Consider the following 20,705-nt stretch of genomic DNA (forward strand, 5'->3'; position numbering starts at 1 on the left):
AGCTGTCTTGCTCCTGGGGGAACTCAGAGTGCGGGGACAGATTTTGAGGAAGACAGTAAAGGAAATGCCAGATGAAGCAGCTAGGGTGGATTTAGTAATCTAGTAAGTGGATTTGGATGAGGAGGAATAATGTCAGTTGGGGGCCAGCAGGGTACCAAGATCCAGGTGGAGAGATCCAATCAGTGCTCTCAGGAGAAAATCCAGGAAGAGGAAGTTTTAGAGTTATTTAAGTGTGAATGTGCTAGGAAAGGTAGTATCGGCACTGTCACTACCTGGAGCTCGCATAAACGGAGCCTGGGTTTGTTGAAGGTGGACCTGCATTTTTGGTAAATGGACCTGCATTTGTATAGTGCTTTTCTAGTCATCCGACCACTCAAAGCGCTTTTTACACTACGGGTCACATTCACCCATTCGCACACACATTCATACACTGGTGGCTGAGGCTACCATACAAGGTCACCGCTACTCAGTTTTAACACACTCATACACCGATTGAACAGCCATAGGGAGCAATTTGGGGTTCAGTATCTTGCTCAAGGATACTTTGACATGCAGACTCGAGGAGCTGGGGATCGAACTGTTGATCTTTCCATTGGTGGACAACCCATTCTACCTCTGCGCCACAGCTGCGCCTAACGTGGCAGTGTTGTTTGGGCTGAGAAAGCCATGTGTAAGGTAAGGTCAAGGAGGTTGTTGGGTCGGTGTAGGGAGCAGTGAGAGCTGGCATTAGGGTAGTGTCTCTGGGACGCCAGAGATCACTGTCTAGCCTCCTGGAGGTGTTGTGGGACCAACTACATGAAACACTGGTGAAAGGAGGTTCCCACCTGAAGACCCAAAAAGTCGTGTTAGTTATCACTGCTCACTGGTCTGTATAGTTACGCCTTGCCATAATAGTTTATCATAGGGCTTAGGAGGTTATTCACTGAGCACTGATCCTTTCTCTAGAGCACAAATTTCTTGTTTTTATTTTAACTTGGACATCTTTTGTGTGCCACACAGCCTACAAGTGATGAGAAAGACACAGCAGCTTATGCTGGGTTCAGAGTTCACAATACGTTTGTCCGTTCCAACAGTCACTATGTCAGATTAGGCAATTACAGAGTCTTAAAATCTTGCCATGATTTGGCAGACAGACATGACAAACCACACATTGGTCCGCAACCAATTATCGCTGGTTGTCACTGACAACGCGCGTGATGTCGTCAAGCAGCAACCTCCGAGGCTGACAAATGAAGCTAATGTGGAAGTGGCAAAAACTGCAGTTCCTCTAATGGCCACTTGAGGCTGGCTCCAAAACAGAGTTAATCCCCACAGACCCCTATGTTAATTGCCCAACTATACAGCACAAATAAACATATTCACAGTCTGGTATAAAAAACAATTTTAGTCTCTATAGTTAATTTCAACATTCATTATTTTTTCTGAATTTAATTTCTTGTAGTGATGTCCCTAGAGGAAATATCAAAAAGCCTGGGGTGTTGTTGCCATACAGTTGTCCACAGCAGCAGATCGCTGTGTTCCTATTTGTAAAAGTGACGGCTGTGAGGAAAATTGTTGTGGGCAAAAACAGACAAACAAACATTCTAGTCTTTCTGTCAGGATGTCATGAGGCATCCCAGATGTGGCGTCGGTTGTCATCTAAATTACTTTGAAACACTAAAGCAATCGCGCAGGACGCTCATTGTCAATCTTGATTCGAGCCAACACCATAGGACGGCTGGGTCAGGCTATTGCCGGGCTGACTAAACCCAGCATAACTCTGCTGAGTCTCAGGTGGTTACACCTCTGTTGTCTGACAAAGTCAACATTTATACAGATTGACAAACTGTATTGTTTGATCTTGAAATCAGTGACCACATTAAGAGTTAGAGGAGAATAGAGCTTTAATTATCTACTTTGCTGACACGCAGTAGCAGGTTTTCATAGCGGTTTTGAAAAGATAGACGTGTCAAGTGTAGATGGAGGCCAAAACAAAGCAAACATATTTTTTAAGTGTAGCCAGCTCAGTGTGGACGTACAGTGTGATGAGGGGGAGGTCATTGCCTTTACTGGTGATGGGCAAAAATTCATAAATCACCTCTCTCTGAATTTTTTCTCATTATTCACATTTAAGACACAAGCCTAAATCTGCCATTAACCACTTAAGTCAACAAGAAAGGAACAAAGAAATGAAAGACAGAACACTGTGGAGTCTGTAAGGAGTCAGTCATCACACACAGCATGCTCCCAATATTACCAACCAAACAAAAGTTTAGACAAAATGGTATCCCTATTTACAGCAGCCAATTCAGAGTGGATCACTTGCAGAGTGTATCAAATCAAAGAAAATATTTCGCCAACATATCCAATCATGGCAAAGAACAAAGAGCCAATACATGGCTACGCCAGTCATCAAATTTTAATGTCACCACTCACTACAGTACGTGTGGGTCTCCTCACTGTTCCCTACTGGCTAATTGGAAGTGACAGCAGTAGTGCACATGGGGAAATCAGACAGAGTCCTTAACTTATTTTACCTGGGGGTTGTCGGTAGCCTGGCGTATTGCGTATGGCTTGGAGATGCTTTATGCTCTTACAAGTCAAGGAAACTTGAATGCTGTTCTACAGTTCCATTCCTAATAAAACAAGCTTTTATAGTTCTTCATAATCACCGTCATCTCTTTTGATCAACCCTGCTCCTCCACCCAGGAAGTCCTCCAACTCATCCACTTCTGTTTTCTTGCTCCGGTATTTCTTTTTCTTTTTCTCTTTGTCATCTCCTGCTGCAGCTTCGTCTTTCTCCCTTTTCTTGTGTTTGTGTTTCTTCTTGTTCTTTTCCTCTTCCTGAAAAAGAAGGGACACAATTTATTGTGTTGATATTACTCTCTTACACACGTTATTTCTAACAGTATGTAATATGTACAACAATGACTTTACCTCTTTGCCTTTCTTCTTCTTTTTCTTCTTGTCTTTGGATGAGTGTTTGCTTTCTTTTTCTGAAAGAGGAGCAAAAACATACAATTGTGTTATAGGGATGTACGACTAGAGTGGTCAACAGCTGATTGATCAATCCCAATACAAACATGAACAAATCAACTCTTTTAATCTTTCAAACTAGACTAAAGATGATTTTTTTTAACTATTTGATGTTAACATTATAAAAGGAGAGACTTTATACCTCATTGTTGCTGATGATTAAAAACATAAACTATAAAAAAATGAACTCAAATTCAGGCTCCCCTCACCAACATAATTTTGAATACATTATTTAATATCAGTCCTACCAGAAAAATCTTTCAAACTAGACTAAAGATGATTTTTTTAACTATTTGATGTTAACATTATGAAAGGAGAGACTTTATACCTCATTGTTGCTGATGATTAAAAACATAAAATATAAAAAAATTAACTCAAATTCAGGCTCCCCTCACCAACGTAATTTTGAATACATTATTTAATATCAGTCCTACCAGAAAAATGCGGAGTTTTTTTGTGATTGTTGTGGGCAAAAATCCTTGATTATGCGGCACGTTTTCTTAAAAAATGTGATGGAATATGCGGGATATTTATGCAATTTCATGCGATGAAATTGTGGGAACTTCTAAAAATTGCGGGAACTTGTAAAAATTGCAGGAACTTGCAAAAATTGCGGGAACTTGCAAAAAGTGCAGTTTGATAAAAAGAGGAAAAAAAGTGATTCCCCCAACACCCTGTTCTCACTAGGCTACTACCTAAATGTAGTCATTTCTAATTACTTCCTATGATACATCACAGAAAGTGCAGGGAATATTTAAGTTCTCATCTTGTTTTATTTCAGACCTTAATAAACACATGGCTCAAACTTACAAAACATTGCTGAGTCAAACAAGTTCTGTAGCTAGAATATGCTACAACTTCTGTAAAAATAAATAAATAAAATATATATTATGTCATGAAGGCTATGGAGAGAGATCCGTTTTTACACACCCGCTGGTTAAGCACTTTTTGAAAGGAGTCAGGCGACAGAGACCTGTCACGCGCTCTTTGGCACAGCAGTGGGATTTACCCCTGGTGTTACGCGCTCTGGGAGAACCTCCCTTCGAGCCTCTGTCACAAATCTCTCTCAAATCTCTTCATAAGAGAGTGAGTGATTTATGTGTGCTTTCAGTCTCCCCGTCTTGTCTCGTTATCAGAGATGACGGGAGCGCAGCTACTCTGAGGCCGAATCCCACATTCATGCCTAAAATCATAACCAGCTCTTTTAGGTCGAGAGTTATTTCACTGGAAGGTTTCTTCCCTCCTCCCCACAGGAGGAGAAGAAACATCACACCGACTCTGCCTAGTGCGCGCTCTGTCTCATTACGTGACGTGCACAGCGAGCCTCAGACAGACACAACAGTTGTTTGTACATTACAGAGAGCATTCACAAGGAAAACCCCTCTTGCAACGAAAATGCGAGGATTATGAAATCATGCAAGCCTCGCATATGTTGTGCATTTTATGCGGAAATTGGCGATTTATGTGCGGTGTCTTTGAAAAAATGTGGCCCCCGCATGAATATGCGGACTTTGGCTGATTATGCGTTGAATTATGCGATCGCATAATCACGTTTTTCTGGAGGGACTGTAATATGTAACTATGGCTCTATTAATTCTGGATGACCAACAGAGACAGTATGTAATACCTGAACAAAAACATTCCTTGGAGTAAGTGTGAACTGCTGTTGGAGCATTATAGACTCAATGATAGTGACTGTACATCACCAATTCTTGAGAACTGGGACAAATCATGTCCTGCCAATAAAACCCTTAAATTATAACTTATTTACACACATTGCTTTTAAAGAATTTAAATAAAGGAAATAAATGTGATTTATAAAATGTTTTGATCTGCAATGTGAGTTACAGAGTTAGATAGACTTTGATGACTTGCCTTCCTGCTCCTCGCTGCTGTTGTTGGCTGCGGGAGCCTCTTCTTGGATGCCGAGGCCAAAAAGGTCGGTATCATCCTTGTGTTTGAAGGAGATCGCAGTGGCCTTCAGAGGTTCTGGCACCCTGGCTATCTGCATGTCATCGTCAGAGGGGTCAGACAAAAGCTCATCTCTGACTGGAAATATATCCTGGGAAAAATGGAGCAGCCGAAACGTTACGGTCATACAAGTAAATGTTCTGGATATGCAATTCAAATCTCTTCAGTAGTGTTTAGGCCCAGACACACCAAACTGTCGTCAAAGAACTAGTGGTGAAGAACGCCGACTGTTGCTTTGCCTCACGTCGCTCGTTTCTCAAAAAAAAAAAAAAAAAAGTTGCAACTGAACACACCGCTAAGTCTACAGCCAACGGCCAACTAGCACATACCTTCTGCAACTGCGTCACAGAAACAAACTCTCCATAGTAGGTGGTGGTAGTCTGTATTCGTCATTCAAAAGGGGAAACTGGGAGACCGACAGAATGGATTCAAGATGCTAGTTAGCCACAAAAACAACACAACCTGATGTTTAAAGAACAAAGGATATCTGCTGTGCCCTACTGAACAATAACGCAAACAATTATGAACTGTTTCTGGTAAAGAGCTCAATGGCTTCTGGACAAACCCCCAAAACTAGCATGATGGGCGCTCAGTGGTGGCCCAACATTGACCAAAGGCCAACCGTCAGCTTGGTGTGTCAGGGGCCTCAGCCAAAATGTCAGTATTCTGTCTGCTATGTATCATCCATTATGACTGAGAAAAGAATTCCTGACTCAAATCCAACCATGCTGTCAAAAGCTCTGGCTGTGAACTGAATTAACTGAGAGAATTTGCCTTGATGGTAAATCTGTTCTACTTTACCTTGGTTATTTTTGGTGTGTCTGATGCTTCAGACTCAAAGTCGGGGTCATCCATGACAAATGAGAGCATCTGTTGGGCTACAGGGGCCTCGGGGTCTGTATCAGAGTCCTCAGCTTTGGCTGTGTTTCCCTTCTTCTTGGCCTGGTGTCGGCGCAACTGCTCTTCTGCTGGAGTTAAAGTGAGGGAGATGGGTCCTCTGGGCTCTGGAGCTTTAGATGCCACCTTTGGTTTTGTGATGTGGATCACAGGCCTGAAACAGGGTGATATGGAAAATGTTTTACCTTAAAATCCATTACTATTTTATTTGATGTATACACTTAAGACATTTCTTAATTTCTTTCATATTCTTTACATCTTCTTTAAATATTTTCCATGGCTACATCTAAATGATTCATTGCATTGTATTATACCAAAATTTACAGTAAACTGAAGTTGGGAGTCAACATAATTTGGGCTCAATCCAGTCCTAAAGAGAGAAATAAAAAGAAGAAATAGCACAAATGCCTTCAACTGTAATAAGTTAGCTCGTGCTTGTGGAATGAGAAGTGGAAGAACTATTTGAAAGGTCCAGTGTATAAGATCTGGGGGTATTTTGTGGCAACCAGCTAAAACTTCTCCCAGTTAGACTTCCTTCGGTGTTCATGGTTTATGAGATTTTAACCAGGAGCTGAGTTATCCGCAGAGGTCTCTTCCTCTCCAAAAGAAACCGACCAGATGATTTAAGCTGATAAAAACACTAAATAAAGCAGTTTCATGTTACAAACAAATACAGAAAAGGAGTCCTGAAGCAAACGTTTGGGCACCCTGCATGGTCAGTACTTAGTATCACCCCCTTTGGCAAGTATTACAGCTTCTAAGTGCTTTTTGTTACCAGCTAAGAGTCTTTCAGCTCTTGTTTGGGGGAAGTCATTCTTTCTGCAAAAGGCTTCCAGTTCTATGAGATTCTTGTGCAGTCTTGCATGCACTGCTCTCGTGAGGTCTATCCACAGACTTTAAGTAATGTTTAGGTCAGGGGACTGTGAGGGCCATGGCAAAACCTTCAACTCACGCCTCTTGAGGTAGTTCATTGTGGATTTTGAGGTGTGTTCAGGGTCACTCTCCTGTTGTAGAAGCCATCCTCTCTTCATCTTAAGCATTTTTACAGATGGTGTGATGTTTGCTTCCAGAATTGCACTTTTACTTTATCAGTCCACAGGACTTGTTTCCAAAAGCAACAGGCTTGCTTAGATGTCCCTTTGCAAACTTCTGATGCTAAATCTTGTATTGAGAACACAGGAAAGGTTTTCTTCTGATGACTCTTCCATGAACATTGTATTTGTACGGGTGTTGCTGCACAGTAGAACAGTGCACCATCACTCCAGAGTCTGATAAATCTTTCTGCAGGTATTTTGCAGTCAAATGGGTGTTTTGATTTGCTTCTAACAACCCTACCAACAGCTCTCTTGGAAAGTTTTGTTGGTCTTCTAGACTTCACTTGACCTCCACAATTCCTGTTAACTGCCATTTCTTAATTTCATTACAAACTGAAGCAACAGCAACCTGAAAAAACTGCTACCTTCTTATAGTCCTTTCCTGCTTTGTGATCATCACTTACTTTAATTTTCAGAGTGCTAGGCAGCTCTTTAGAGGAGCCCATGCCTGCAGATTGTTGGGACAAGGTTTTAGGAGTCAGAGTATTTATAAAGCTTTGAAATTAGCATCTCCTGGCCTTTCGTAACGATGATTCTGAACAAGCCAGAGCCCTAACAAGCTAATCAAGGTCTGAGACCCTGGTTAAAGTTGTCTGAGAGCTCAAATGTCTTGGGGTGCCCAAACTTTTGCATGGTGCTTCTTTCCATTTTTTTCACTCTTAAATTGTACAAAACAAAAATAATATGCTAAAGCATGTTTCGTCTTCCACTTCATGCCTTTTGGAGATCAGTTCATCTTCTACTTACTTAACTTTTCATAGTAAATGAAATTTTGGTGTGGAAACTTTTGCCTGACAATGGCAGGGCTATCACACAGTTTTGCAGACATGCACCAAGTAGGAATTATGCAAGTAGAACTAATGCGTTTTCACAAACATAATCTTTTTCACTGAAAGTTAAAACAGTTGCATTTGTCTCATTTGTATGTGATTTTTTTAATAACCCATATGATGCAAGAAGCAGCTGGCCCCCATATATTTTCACAGTATCTTATCTGACCCCTATTAAAAAGGTTTGGACAACCCTGGCCTGGAGATACTCCACAGAGAAAGAATCAGGAAGGTCTGATATCCCACATCGACATTTTAAGCCAGTTTTAACAACACACTGCATTCCTGAAAAACCACACCTAGGTCTACCCATACACACATCTCCAAACTGGTTAAGGGGACAACAATAACTGATTCTTCCATGCAAAACAGAAATGTACCTTAATTGAAATGTTAGGTGGAGCTAACATACTTTTATAACAGGAAGTTTGCTATAACCCCCTCCAAGAATTGCCACCTTCATGTGGTGGAAGGGTTTGCATGTCCCTGTGATCCTGGGAGCTGTGCTGTCCAGGGCTAATAGCACCTGTTAGGGTCTCCCAAGGCAAAGTGGTCCCAGGGAAGGGCCAGACTAAGACCGGTTCAAGAAGACCTTGATGAAACGGCACATTTAGAAAAGAGTACCTCACCTGGTATGGGGACACCGTGGCCCCCCCTTTGGAACCAGACCTGGGGGGTGGAGTTAGGGGTTGGGGGGCATCTGGTGGATGAGCCTTGGGCTGGCATTGGTGCCGGGAGCATTGTGTGCTGGGCAGCAGACAGGGGCTGAGCCCCAAGCGTGTTGCGACTAAACATAGTAACTAAATATAGCTGGGCTCACCGCTATGCCCATCACCGGTTCTGGAACCAAACTCCTGGAGAGGGGCTGGACTATTGCATTTTTTCGGAGTTGCCCAAGGCAAGAGGTAACGGGCTGGTGTGGGGATACTCACAAGCCCCTGGCTGAGCGCCACTGTGTTGGAGTTCTCCCCAGGGAATGAGAGGGTCGCTGTGATGTGACTGTGAGTTGCTGAGGAGTTCTCCAACTGTTGTTTGTGCTTATGCACTGAACAGCAGTTTGGAGTACCTGGCCTTCTTAGAGTCTCTAGAGTGTCCTGGATAGGATACCGGCCAAGGACTGTGTAGTTCTCCTCGGGGACTTCAATGCTCACAAGGGCAACAATGGAGACACTGACCTGAACCCATGTGGTGTGATGTTATTGGACTTCTGTGCTAGTCATAGACTGGCCATAGACTGGCCATAACAACACTGTGTTTTAGTACTGTGTACTTATTCATAAGTGTACTTGGTACCAGAACACCCGAGGCCAAAGATCAATGATCAACTTTGTGGTTGTATCATCAGAGGCCGTATCACAAAACTTCCTAGTGCTAAGAATTGATCCTAGTGACAAAATTCTAAGAAAAGTTTTAGAATTGTGACGTTTTCTTAGAATTTTCCCTTAAAGTTTAGACTAGGTCCTTGGAAATGCAAAAGTTCATCTTAGACCTTAAAAGAGTTCCTAAGGTGAGAAACTGTTAGGAGTAGGAAGGAGGACTTTTAAGAGGCTTAAGAGTTTCTTAAGCGGAGGAGAAAATGGTGGAAAGACAAAGAGGTTGGAAAAATATTCTCCAAATACAGGATGATAGTGAGTAAGTAAAATGCTACAGATTAGATCATGCAGGAATAATATGTGCGGTTGATGTCATTAGGGATTTGCACACATTTACCACCTAACACTATAACACCAGAAATAAAATGATCACAACACTAAGATATTTGGAAAACTGGAAAAATGCAGCAGTGCAGCAGTGATGGCTTTGATTTGTCTTAATCTCCCATCAGCAGAGTGATCACACAAACAAAGAAAACACTTTCACAATCAGAAGTTAATTACATTTCCACTGGGTGTCCGCACCTTGCAGGCTCACAAAGGGTTGTGTCCATGACAACCAATCACACCTGTTAAAAGAATGTGTCTTACCTTGCAACAAGGTCAACTACACCTCCTCACTAAAGGTAAAAGTTTCTGTCTCTTCCTTGCTAAGAGTTGCTCTGAGAACTTTCCTAAATCACTCTAACACGGAGAAATACAGTGCAAGTGAACTTCTGGAACTTGCTGACCCAGCAACAGAGATCCATCAACATCTGAAAGCTGCATTGGGCAGATTGGGGCTTCTGAGGACAACCGATCGGTATGGAAAATTATACCGACTGAGGGGAAGCAGGAAGCGGTGCGCTCGGAGGCAGAAGAGGGGTAAGCGAGCCGGTTTACTGGCTAGGCTAAGGGCTAAGAACAGACCCGCATTCCCCACACTCTTCTTGGCTAATGTACGTTCGCTGGACAATAAGATGGACTTGTTGCGACTCCGTTTGAACACCTACACGGACATGAGGAACTGCTGTGTGCATATTCTAACCGAGACATGGTTACATGACAACATGCCAGACTCTGTGTACCAGCTCGACGGGCTGCTTTTATTCCGAGCCGACTGCAACCACCTGTCGGGAAAAACATGGGAAGGTGGCGTCTGTATCTACATCAACAGGCAGTATACAGTGGTGTTTCTGGTGGCTGTTTACATTCCCCCGAGTGCTAATGGTAGCGATGCTCTAAAAGAGCTCTATGATCACATCTCAGTGCTCCAGTGCAAGCACCTGGAGGCTTTTTTCGTGTTTGCAGGAGACTTTAATCACCTAGAACTGACGGATACGCTGCCGAGGTTTTACCAGCATGTCACCATAGCAACCAGGGGGACCAACATGCTTGACCAGATGTACACCAAAAGAAGGGACTCATACAGAGCGGTGCCCCGCCCCCACCTCGGCTTCTCCGATCATGATTCCATCATGCTGGTTCCTTCTCACCACCCCGTGCTCAAAGCCTGCAAGCCCACACGGAAAACCATCACTGTGTGGTCCACTGATGCTGCCTCCATCCTACAAGACTGTTTTGAACGCACAAACTGGCAGGTCTTTAGGGAAGCAGCAACAGTCAGAGGCGCAGTGGACCTGGAGGAATACATGTCATCTGTCACCGGCTACATCAGCAAGTGTACTGATGATGTCACCACCACCAGGACCATCACCATCCGCCCCAATCAGAAGCCCTGGCTGAACGGTGAAGTTTGTTCCCTTCTGAAGGCACGGGACGCTGCATACAGGCTGGGAGATGCTCCTGCATTGAGAGCAGCAAGGAAGGAGCTGGGGGCTGGAATTAAAAGAGCAAAAGCCAACTATGCTCAAAAAATTCAAGGTCACTTCTCCAACAATGACCCTCATAGTATGTGGAAGGGCATTAAGACCATCACTGAGTATAGCAGGAAAGGTGCAGTGTGCCCCTGGGACCCATCTCTCCCTGATGCCCTGAACAACTTATGTGCGGTTTGAGGCCTCCATCACCTCCCCCAGTACCAGGCTCACTCTGCTCACATGAAGTGCTTCGAGCGTCTGGTCATGGCCCACATAAGGCCAGTATTAACATCAATGCAGACCTCCACCAGTATGCCTACAGAGAGAACCGGTCCACTTCTGATGCCATCTCATTTGTCCTCCACTCAGCCCTTACACATCTGGAGACCAAGGGTTCCTACGTCAGACTGCTCTTTTTGGATTTCAGTTCTGCATTTAATACCATCATCCCGCAGACCTTGATCAACAAACTGCAGCTGCTCCGAACCAAACCCTCCCCCTGTAACTGGATACTGGATTTTCTGACCAATAGACCGCAGACCGTCAAGATCCATGATGTAACATCCGCCTCCATCACCATCAACACCGGCTCCCCCCTGGGATGCGTCCTGAGCCCCCTGCTGTACACCCTCCTCACGTATGACTGCTCGGCCACTCACCCCAGCAATCATACTGTGAAGTTTGCCGACAACACGGTCATGGTGGGACTAATCTCCCACAATGATGAGTCTGAGTACAGACAGGAGGTGGTACTGCTTGAGGAATGGTGCAGAGCAAACAACCTGTTCCTCAATGTAGCAAAAACAAAGGAGATAATTATGGATTTTAGGAGAGGTGGTCACACTCCCCCCCTCCCCCTGCACATCGGAGGAGCAACTGTGGAAGTGGACCAATCACACTGCCTGTGTCAGGAAGAAGGCCCACCAACGCCTCTACTTTCTGAGGAAGCTGAAACATGCTGGCCTCAGTGCAACCGTCCTGACTGCCTTCTATAGATGTGCGATGGAGAGCATCCTCACATCCTGTATCACAGTCTGGTATGGGAACTGCTCTGCCGCAGACAGGAGGGCTCTGCAGAGGGTGGTTAAGGCGGTGCAGAGGATTACAAACTGCTGCCTCCCCTCCATCAAGGACATTTACATCAGCAGGTGCAGGAGCAGAGCCTCCTGCATTATGAGGGACCCCACCCACCCTGCTAACGGATTGTTTGCCCTCCTCCCCTCTGGCAGGAGGCTGAGAAGCCTAAAAGCAAAAACTACAAGGCTGAAATCCAGCTTCTTCCCCGAGGCAGCGAGGCTGGTGAACTCCCTATCCTCCCTACCAGCAATAAGCCACTGACGGACTACCCCAGGCCCCCCCCACCCCCCCCCACCCCCCGCACTTTTTAACATGGACCTGCACTCTTATTCTTATTTTTATAAGCTACCAGCACCTGACTCACTATATGCACTTTATATATATATATGCCACTGCACTTTACTGTTATTTGCTGCCATCTTGTGGACACTAGTTTGGACCGTCCAACTGCACTGTATGTTTTTATGTGTATGTTTTTATGTGTTTTATATCCTCTTTTATTCCCTTTTTTTATTATATCGGGACCTGAGTACATATTTCGCTCTGTAGTGTGCAGACATGTACTGAGTGACAATAAATGAACCTTTGACCTTTGACCATGTCTTTTACTGCATGGCATTTTCTCTTTCCGGTATTGTTTCCTTTCAAACTGTTTGACTATTAGATTTTTATGGTATGTATGGATTGCACAGTAAGGCAACATCATTTGTTGCTTTGTGGTTATTCATATAAAATGCCTTTTTTCCCCACTTTAGCTCCCTATGAGAGACCTAAATTTCTTTTCTCTTAAATCCACAAATTACTGTATATTCATGTCACTGTGAACAAAATACTTACGCTTTCAGCTCAGGTTCACTGTCCAGGTCTAGGTTCTGTGTGATAGTAGGGACAGCTGGTACTTCATCATCCTCGTCACTGGTCAGAGTGATATCTTTACTGAGGGGCAGGGTCTTAGGTTGGGGAAGGCTGGGCTCAGTGTCGTCAGGATCCAGCTCATCCTGGAAACCAGACACCATGGGGTTTCCTCTGTTTTCACCATCACTGGGACAGAGAAAGAGCCGTTATTCATTGAGAGAGCATCTACTATTGTGATTTATTGTGCTGCTCTGCTGGAACAGCTGGGGTGGTTGAGAGCACAACCTCAATGAGACTGCATGTACACAAGCACCTTTTTAAAATGCTGATAAATAGAACTTTTGTAACATGTGACATCACAAACGTTTTCAGTAAACACATTTTATTCTTAACAAGAATGAAACTTGGTTTCTTATCCATGTTAAGACTAACTTTGAAGTTAAAAAAAGGTCAAATTTAATCGACAAATACTAACTTTGCCCTTGAGGATTAACAAGCTTACTCAAAATGATAGAAAAGCATTGGTAAAGATGTCACCTGTCACTGTCCACAGCTGCTGGAGGCTGAGGCACCTTGGTCTTGGAGGGCAAGCTGTCCTCCAGGAAACTTCTATCCAGTCTCTCATCTGGTACAAAGTCATCTACACTCTGAACCTTAGCAGGACACACCAGTGCAGGCAGCTCATCTGAGGAAAACACCATTTATGTGACCTCCATCAAATAAATTTATTTTACATAATGAAATCACGTGAACACCAGCCAGTCATCAGATCATAAAGCTCTGCATCTTTTACTAGGGTCTTGTTAAGTTTAGGCTGTGGCTCAATAAAGTGTCAAGTTGCAAAACCCTGTGTGCCGGTGCCAGTGTGCATCTCTCTCACACTCTCTGCACAGCTCCACCCCACTCACTCAGTCACAAGTTCTCCAGCAATTAAGAGAGACACAGAGCTGCTACTTTGTTTAATCTGTCTGTTAATTAGTCTGCAGTGCAACACCGGGGCCCCCCCACCATCCGGGGTTCCTCCAGATGATGGGGGGGTCATTTGAACGGAAAGCAACAAGTACAACCGTTGGATTGCTGAGGCGGTGGAAATCCCCAAGCATGCACTCAGTATCTCACACTTGGGATGCAGTGTTACAGAAGTGCTCCCTGCCGTCTGTAGGACTGTCAGAAAGCGGGGGGCCCCAACCCTCATCATCTGGAGGAACCCCGGATGATGGGGGGCCCCGCCCTCTGTCACCTGATGGACTATTGGATAGCAGGGAACCCCGCTCCCTCATGGGCACCTGGCGCCAGGGGCACCATCATTCCACCACTGAGGTGGAATGACAACCTGGATAAAACATCTACAGGACACATCACCACAACATCACGTGACGCTTCTGATGATAACGACAGACGCAGTCGTCGATACTGTCAAGGTATGACAAAACAACACTCAAGCCTGTGATAAGAACCATATCAAGCTAAGTGATTTTTTATTTTATTTTTTTTTTTTTTTTACACTTTTTATAGCTTTCTTGCATTTTACAATGAGGTCTGGACAGTTATACGGTATGACATATTGTGACAATAATCTGTAACAATTGTTAAATTTATTAATACCCTCAATGCATTTTCATATTATGAGACTCAAAAAATATGTTTATTAAACACTTTATTTATTTTTAGTTCATACAGGGCTTTGGACATCAAAATTGCATGTCATGTCATTTGCCCATAACCTAAATACTGTAAGACATTTTTGTCTTCCTCACATCAATCAATTAATCAATTAATATTCTGCAGGGCAGACGGACAAGCTTTGGTGGGCCGGATGTGGCCCACGTGCCGCCAGTTGACTAGGATATTAACTACGTATTTAAAAATGTGGCAGATTTTTTCGAATATGACAAAAGGCTCGGCATCACAGATGGAAAAAAAGTCAAACGATGAAGATAATTTGATACAGACTGTGGGCAACTGAGAAAAACGATTAAGTTTATAAAATTCAAACCAAATGGAACCAGTTACACCTTCCCTGTCATACTCAGTAGCCAGCCTGCAGAAAAAGTAGCACATTTAAAGTACTTGGGCACAATTACCCACTACACTACCATTCTTTTCCCTGTTGATGGTTTTTTTGGGGGGAGTTTTTTCTCATCTTCTGTGAGGGTCCAAGGACAGGGGTATGCCATGCTTTATACTTGTCCAAGTGAAGCCAGACATTATTAAATAGTCGGGGTGGGAATAACCTGAGGATCCACGATATATTATCACAATACTTAAAGGAGCAATGAGCAAAATCGTTTCACCACTAGGTTCGCTGTTGTGCACTGCCTGTAGAGCAAAACAAAGTGTGTCATGAGCCACTCCTCCCTCTACCTCTGCTCTCCAACACCCCCCCCAACTCGCCTCGTCTGTGCCGGCGAGTACCGCAGCACCTCCACGTACTATCACATCCAGACGGTCCCAGTGTTTCTTCTGCAGGCTCTGCTTCACTCAGCTTCACTCAGCTGCCCGATATACCCGCTGCTTCTTCCCACATTAACCTGAATAACAAACCAGGGCTTGGTGCTCCGGTTGGATCCAAACGGAGAGCCGCTAGCCGGGAAGCTAGCGGAGGCTAACTGGCTGTGTTAGCAGCTGAGTGAAGTGGAGCATGAGGAGGAAGCACCGGTTAGCCCCCGCTTTAACTGCAGGTAGATTCACTCGCCACAGGGGCGAGGAAATAAAACCTAAACAGCCAACTTAGTTTAGCAGTTAGCAATGTCTTTCACTCACTCTCGGTCTCTGCAGTGTTTAGCTATTTACCTGCTTTCCTGTTAGCGTTAGCAACACTTGGCTGCCACGCTAATGCTCCAACTGAGCCGGGAGCCGGGCTCACGGTCTCACGGAGAAGAGTTGGAACGTTAACATGGCAGCCCATTAGTGCTAACGTCCCCACGCTTCTCCGCCAGGCTCAGTGAGTCGGAGCCGAGAAGCGTGGGGACGTTAGCGTTAGCAGTAGTCGGCTGCCATGCTAATGTCCCCAAGCTAGAGCTTGCCGGAGCCAAGCTCTAGCTTGGGGATGTTAGCGTTAGCACTAGTCGGCTGCCATGCTAACGTTCCAACTCTTCTCCGGGCTCACGGAGAAGAGAGGAATGTTAGCGTTAGCTCCCAGAGTTAGCACTAGAGCTACTACGGCTACTGGAGTAGCTTGCAGCTATGGAGCGCTTCTACCAGCTCTTCCAGTCACTGAGCCTCGCCTCCATTTCAGCAAATATATTATATTTATTACAGGTACCATCATCATTGAAGTAGGCAGGGGAACAGCTAAACACAGCCGCCAGGCTGCCCGCCGGGCTACATTTTACAATGCTAATTGCAAACGTTAGCTGGGCTGCCGGGCTACTCACCTAACACAACCGAAACGCCTGACTCATTGATGGGACAGAGCTGCTAATAACTCAAGCTCTGGACATTAACCCATACTATGATTGTAACATTAAATTTAACTGAATCGGCATAGCGACGTGCTTAACGTTACTGTAATGGCCGGAGTCCACCGGGCACGTCAGCGGCGCGACACGTCTGCAGCGCGAGTCCCATAACAGCTCACCCCCCTGTTAATCAATTACAGCGGCTCCACCGGCAACGGGAGCGGCGCGACAACCCCCATCTGCCGCGCGACAACTCTCTATTTTAGGCGGCTCTTCTATTTTTGTCGCGCTACGCTCCCCTATGCGACCCTCCAGCAGATAAAAACTAAGTACATGAACGCGCAGCCGGACCGGCTTGTAAACAAGGGGCTGGAGATCAACACAGAGAGAGGGTGTGTGAGATCATGCTATACTCCAGATGAAATTACACCTCTAGCAATTTTTTAATTCTTTCAATCTAGAAATGATGAATTTCGCTTACTGCTCCTTTAAGTCACAATACAATATAAATGTGATTTTAAATATGTTGCAATATGCTGAGTATTGGGATAAAATATATTGCGATATATTATATTTTTTCAACTGTAAATTATGTCCCCAAAAGAAAATTTTGTCAACATCTATTTTATCTAATAAGATAAAGTTTTCAGTCTGTTCATCCCACCTCAACCTTATTTTGCAGCAAAATTTATCTAGTGGACTGAAAAAGCAATTGATTATATTATGCTAGTAGGCTACCTAAAGTTTAATTTGTAGTTGCAATATTAATAATTTATATAATACAAAAATCTAAACTTGGCATTGTGTGATCATACAATATTGCCACACATAAATATTGTGATACTATGCTGTATCGATTTTTTTCCCCACCCCTAATAAAGAGGCATATCCTGGCACTGCATGAATTCATGTCTAAACTAAGTCGAATCTGCAACTCAGGTCCGAGTCTAACCTAACCTGTGCGGAGCCCAACAGAATGTCAAATAACTTGACTGATCTGTCCGAATGTTAACACTGTATATACACTATGTTCTACAGGTATTCGTGAAACAGTGGCAGAAAAAAATGTGTCTTTTCTGCCACGCCCTGAAGAAGACCTGTTGGTCGAAACCGGTTGGCGTTTTTGGCATTTGGTCGTATATTTTAATCTCTGACATGCCCGATTAAAATAAAGGCTTTTTAATATTATTCCTTGTCTTGGTGCGTAGTGTGCCTGAAGAAAGCCTGAGTGGCTTACTCCACTTTTGAACAGTTAATATTCAACTTCAAGAGCACCTTGCGTTTACCTGAGAGCACCCGGTAATTTTTCTTCTTTTTATAACAATAACTGCTTTTCAGGTGGTTGACGCATTCATACATAATTTCCGACACGTGTTCTTTCTCTTGCTGCTGAGAGCGTGCTCCAGAGTGTGGATACCGGGGCAGGGTTTGGATAACAAATGAAAAATTTTGCTCACATTCTGTTCGGGTTTGGCTCACTTGACATGCTACTGTGTTGTGCTACGGCCTATTCAAGTGCTGGAATTTGTTATTTACATGACAACGCCTGAACGCAACACAGGCTGTGTGTGTTTAATGTTTAATGTCAGACCTATTTAGAGTTTTTATTCTTTTTTCATTGTCCAAATGTGAAAGTTTCTGTACTCAGGCAAATGCACGAAGTCACATTTCTGTGCTCCAGCCAGTAACCTGCTTTGTGGCTCCTTTAAATTGAGAAGCATAATTTAATGTTCAGAATTTGATGTCATGAGCGACTTGAGCTGCTTTCGCTGCCACAAATATTTTTCCAGTGCGCTGCTAGAGCAAATTCAGCTATTTTGCAGCTTTGGCAGCTTTTGGTGTGAACGTACAGTTAGTGCTGCTGAGTGCACTCATTGAGAGCCTGCTCAGCTGTATATTTGCAACAGATAAGAGCTGAGTGAGGGACTCTTTTTTTTTTTTTAAGCCAGTCTCTGCACTTTTATGCATATACTTACAAACCACTGCAATAATACATGCTGGCACATGATGAATGCATGTGACCTTATGCTGATGACTGGTTCCTGACCTGTGTGACAAACAGCTGTAATCAGCCAGTAGTCACACAGAACCCTGAATGACTCTTGCGCTGTTTCTCATTGGGTGACAATGGGGAAATATAAAAAACAAAGATCAAGATATATGGTGTTTAAATTGTAAAAGTGTCTTGCTAAAGCACAATTAAGCCAAACCCATATTTCAAAATATGACGCCACACTGAACAACTGAGTGTTTTAAACTTATACAGCACTAAATAATCAGCACTCCGGGTCGGGGGTTCGGGCAGAGAATCTGAGCTCTAATGTGAGTATCATCAATGGTTGCAGACAGTGTGCACACAACTGCAAAGGTGATGGTATGTGGACTGATGCGGAGTCTTTTACTGTAGTAGAGACTCACCTGGTGCAGAAGCAGGAGCCTCAGCAGCAGGAGATGAACCGAACCAGCGGGAGATAAAGCCACGTTTCTGGGGGGCCGACACTCCAGATGCAGCTGATGCCTGAAGGTGTTCTGGTGACTGGGCTGATGGCTTTGATTCAAGAGCAGCTGAAGCTTCCCCGCTAACCGCTGTTGACGGAGGTAGAGGGGAGGAGGCTGACACAGATGGTGACTGTGGTTGCACCTGGGAAGAAACCAGGGGCTGAGGGGTGCTGGGGCTGGAGCTGCCTGTAGAGGCCCCACTAGGAGGAACGATGGGGGACTGGGAGCCTGAGGAGGGACTCTGACCATTAGCCGGGCCAGGAGAGCTATAGCCCTTACTGCGAGACTCCAAGTTCTCCAGAAAACTGCAGAAATCACAAAACTGCCGGTTAATAAACTATGATTCACCTGCAATATTATCTTAGGCTAGAACACAAAGAGGGGACTGTAGAATTTAAATGCTGCTCTTGATTTAGGAAAAGTCATCAGGAATATTTCAACTGTCGTGATGATGTTCTGGTCTATACTAAAAAAATAAAAAAAAAGGCAGGTGATACAAAGAAATACAGAACATGACTTCACAAATCTGCAAGTCAAGAGGAACTCATTACAGTTACAAGAAATTTCCAATAAATTGCAATAAAACTTCTTTTTGATTCATTATTTCATGCACTGACAATGTCACTTGGATTTTTTTGTGTCTTCTGACAACACATGGCCACAATTAGCTGAAAGTCAATGACAATAACTCCTGCACTAAGTAATTCTTGAGAAAAGAAAGAAAACTCTTCATAGGAAGGATGTGTACTCAAACGGCATAACAGAGGCATAGCTACAGACTGTAATGTATTCCCAGCCTTAGCACAATGTGGTCCTAAGTTGTTAAAAACCTTGTTCTTAAAGGGAAATTTCGGTTTATTTCAACCTGTCTCCTATCGTCCTAAATTTGTTTCAAGTGACTAGTGACGAAAAATAATAGTTAGCATGTTTGCCGTTATTCTAGATACAGCCGGGGCGCATTAGTAGCGTCAGACCTGTTAAAACCTAAGTGAACGGGTATCCCTTCAAGTGCAAAGTTAGTCCACTAAACAAGCTTTTTCTCCAAAAAGACTGCCTCATATCGTTAGGATAAATGTCAGAGAACATACAGAAGACGACATGTAAACGTGTTGTCTTACCTTACCGGTGTGCTGCCATGATTGTTTATCATCTAGCTCTGCTTTCCAAAGCGCGGCCGGTAAGGTAAGACAACACGTTTACATGTCGTTTTCTATATGTTGTCTGACATTTATCCTAATGATATGAGATGGTCTTTGTGGAAAAAAGCTTGTTTAGTAGACTAACTTTGCACTTGAAGGTATGCCCATTCACTTATGTTTTAACAGGTCTGACGCTACTATGCGCCTCAGCTGTATCTAGGCTAACGGCTAACATGCTAACTATTACTTTTCGTCACTAGTCACTTGAAACAAAATTAGGATGATAGGAGACAGGTTGAAATAAACCGAAATTTCCCTTTAAGTTTCTGGTGCTAACCAGAGAGTGCAATGTGCACATAGAATGCAATCTGCTGCAAGCTTCCACAGACAGTTGTGAAGAATAAGCTTTTGCTCATGTTCCTTCTTCTTGGCCACATGTGGGCTACACATGTACTTGCAGACAGTGAATCTCCTCAGTAGATGGGGTCAGAGAGCAGGATGAATGATTGATACTGATGTCTGTCTTCTTCATGCTTACATAACGTTACTTTTTCCACTCAGTATTGTGATGTCAGGGGGAATATTTATTGATTTGTTTCCGGTGAGATATTATTGAGTTTATAAAATGACTTTGTTGTTGTAATCATGACTGTTGCTACCATAGACTGTATAAAACTATATCCTGTGTAACTGACCATAAAAGAAAACGTCAGTAGGTGAGGTGTGTGCATGTGTGTGTGTGTGGGGGAGAGAGG

The 20,705-nt window shown here is 43.8% G+C and overlaps 1 protein-coding gene across 2 annotated transcripts in view; it reads right to left on the bottom strand.

The window, feature by feature from the left end:
• Nucleotides 1-953: 953 nt before the first annotated feature.
• The window catches only part of rabl6b (RAB, member RAS oncogene family-like 6b), a 69,853-nt gene continuing 50,101 nt past the window's right edge, over nucleotides 954-20,705 (bottom strand). For both annotated transcript variants that reach the window (XM_033619357.2, XM_033619356.2), the window contains 7 exons: nucleotides 18,731-19,116; nucleotides 13,449-13,596; nucleotides 12,894-13,097; nucleotides 5,788-6,037; nucleotides 4,891-5,077; nucleotides 2,917-2,975; nucleotides 954-2,823 (listed from right to left, as the gene is read on the bottom strand). In XM_033619357.2, coding sequence (XP_033475248.1) covers nucleotides 2,632-2,823; nucleotides 2,917-2,975; nucleotides 4,891-5,077; nucleotides 5,788-6,037; nucleotides 12,894-13,097; nucleotides 13,449-13,596; nucleotides 18,731-19,116 — 1,426 coding nt within the window. In that variant the 3' untranslated portion in view covers nucleotides 954-2,631. The remainder of the gene's footprint in view (nucleotides 2,824-2,916; nucleotides 2,976-4,890; nucleotides 5,078-5,787; nucleotides 6,038-12,893; nucleotides 13,098-13,448; nucleotides 13,597-18,730; nucleotides 19,117-20,705) is intronic.

Source organism: Epinephelus lanceolatus, chromosome 9, assembly GCF_041903045.1.
Source record: "Epinephelus lanceolatus isolate andai-2023 chromosome 9, ASM4190304v1, whole genome shotgun sequence".
NCBI lineage: Eukaryota > Metazoa > Chordata > Actinopteri > Perciformes > Serranidae > Epinephelus > Epinephelus lanceolatus.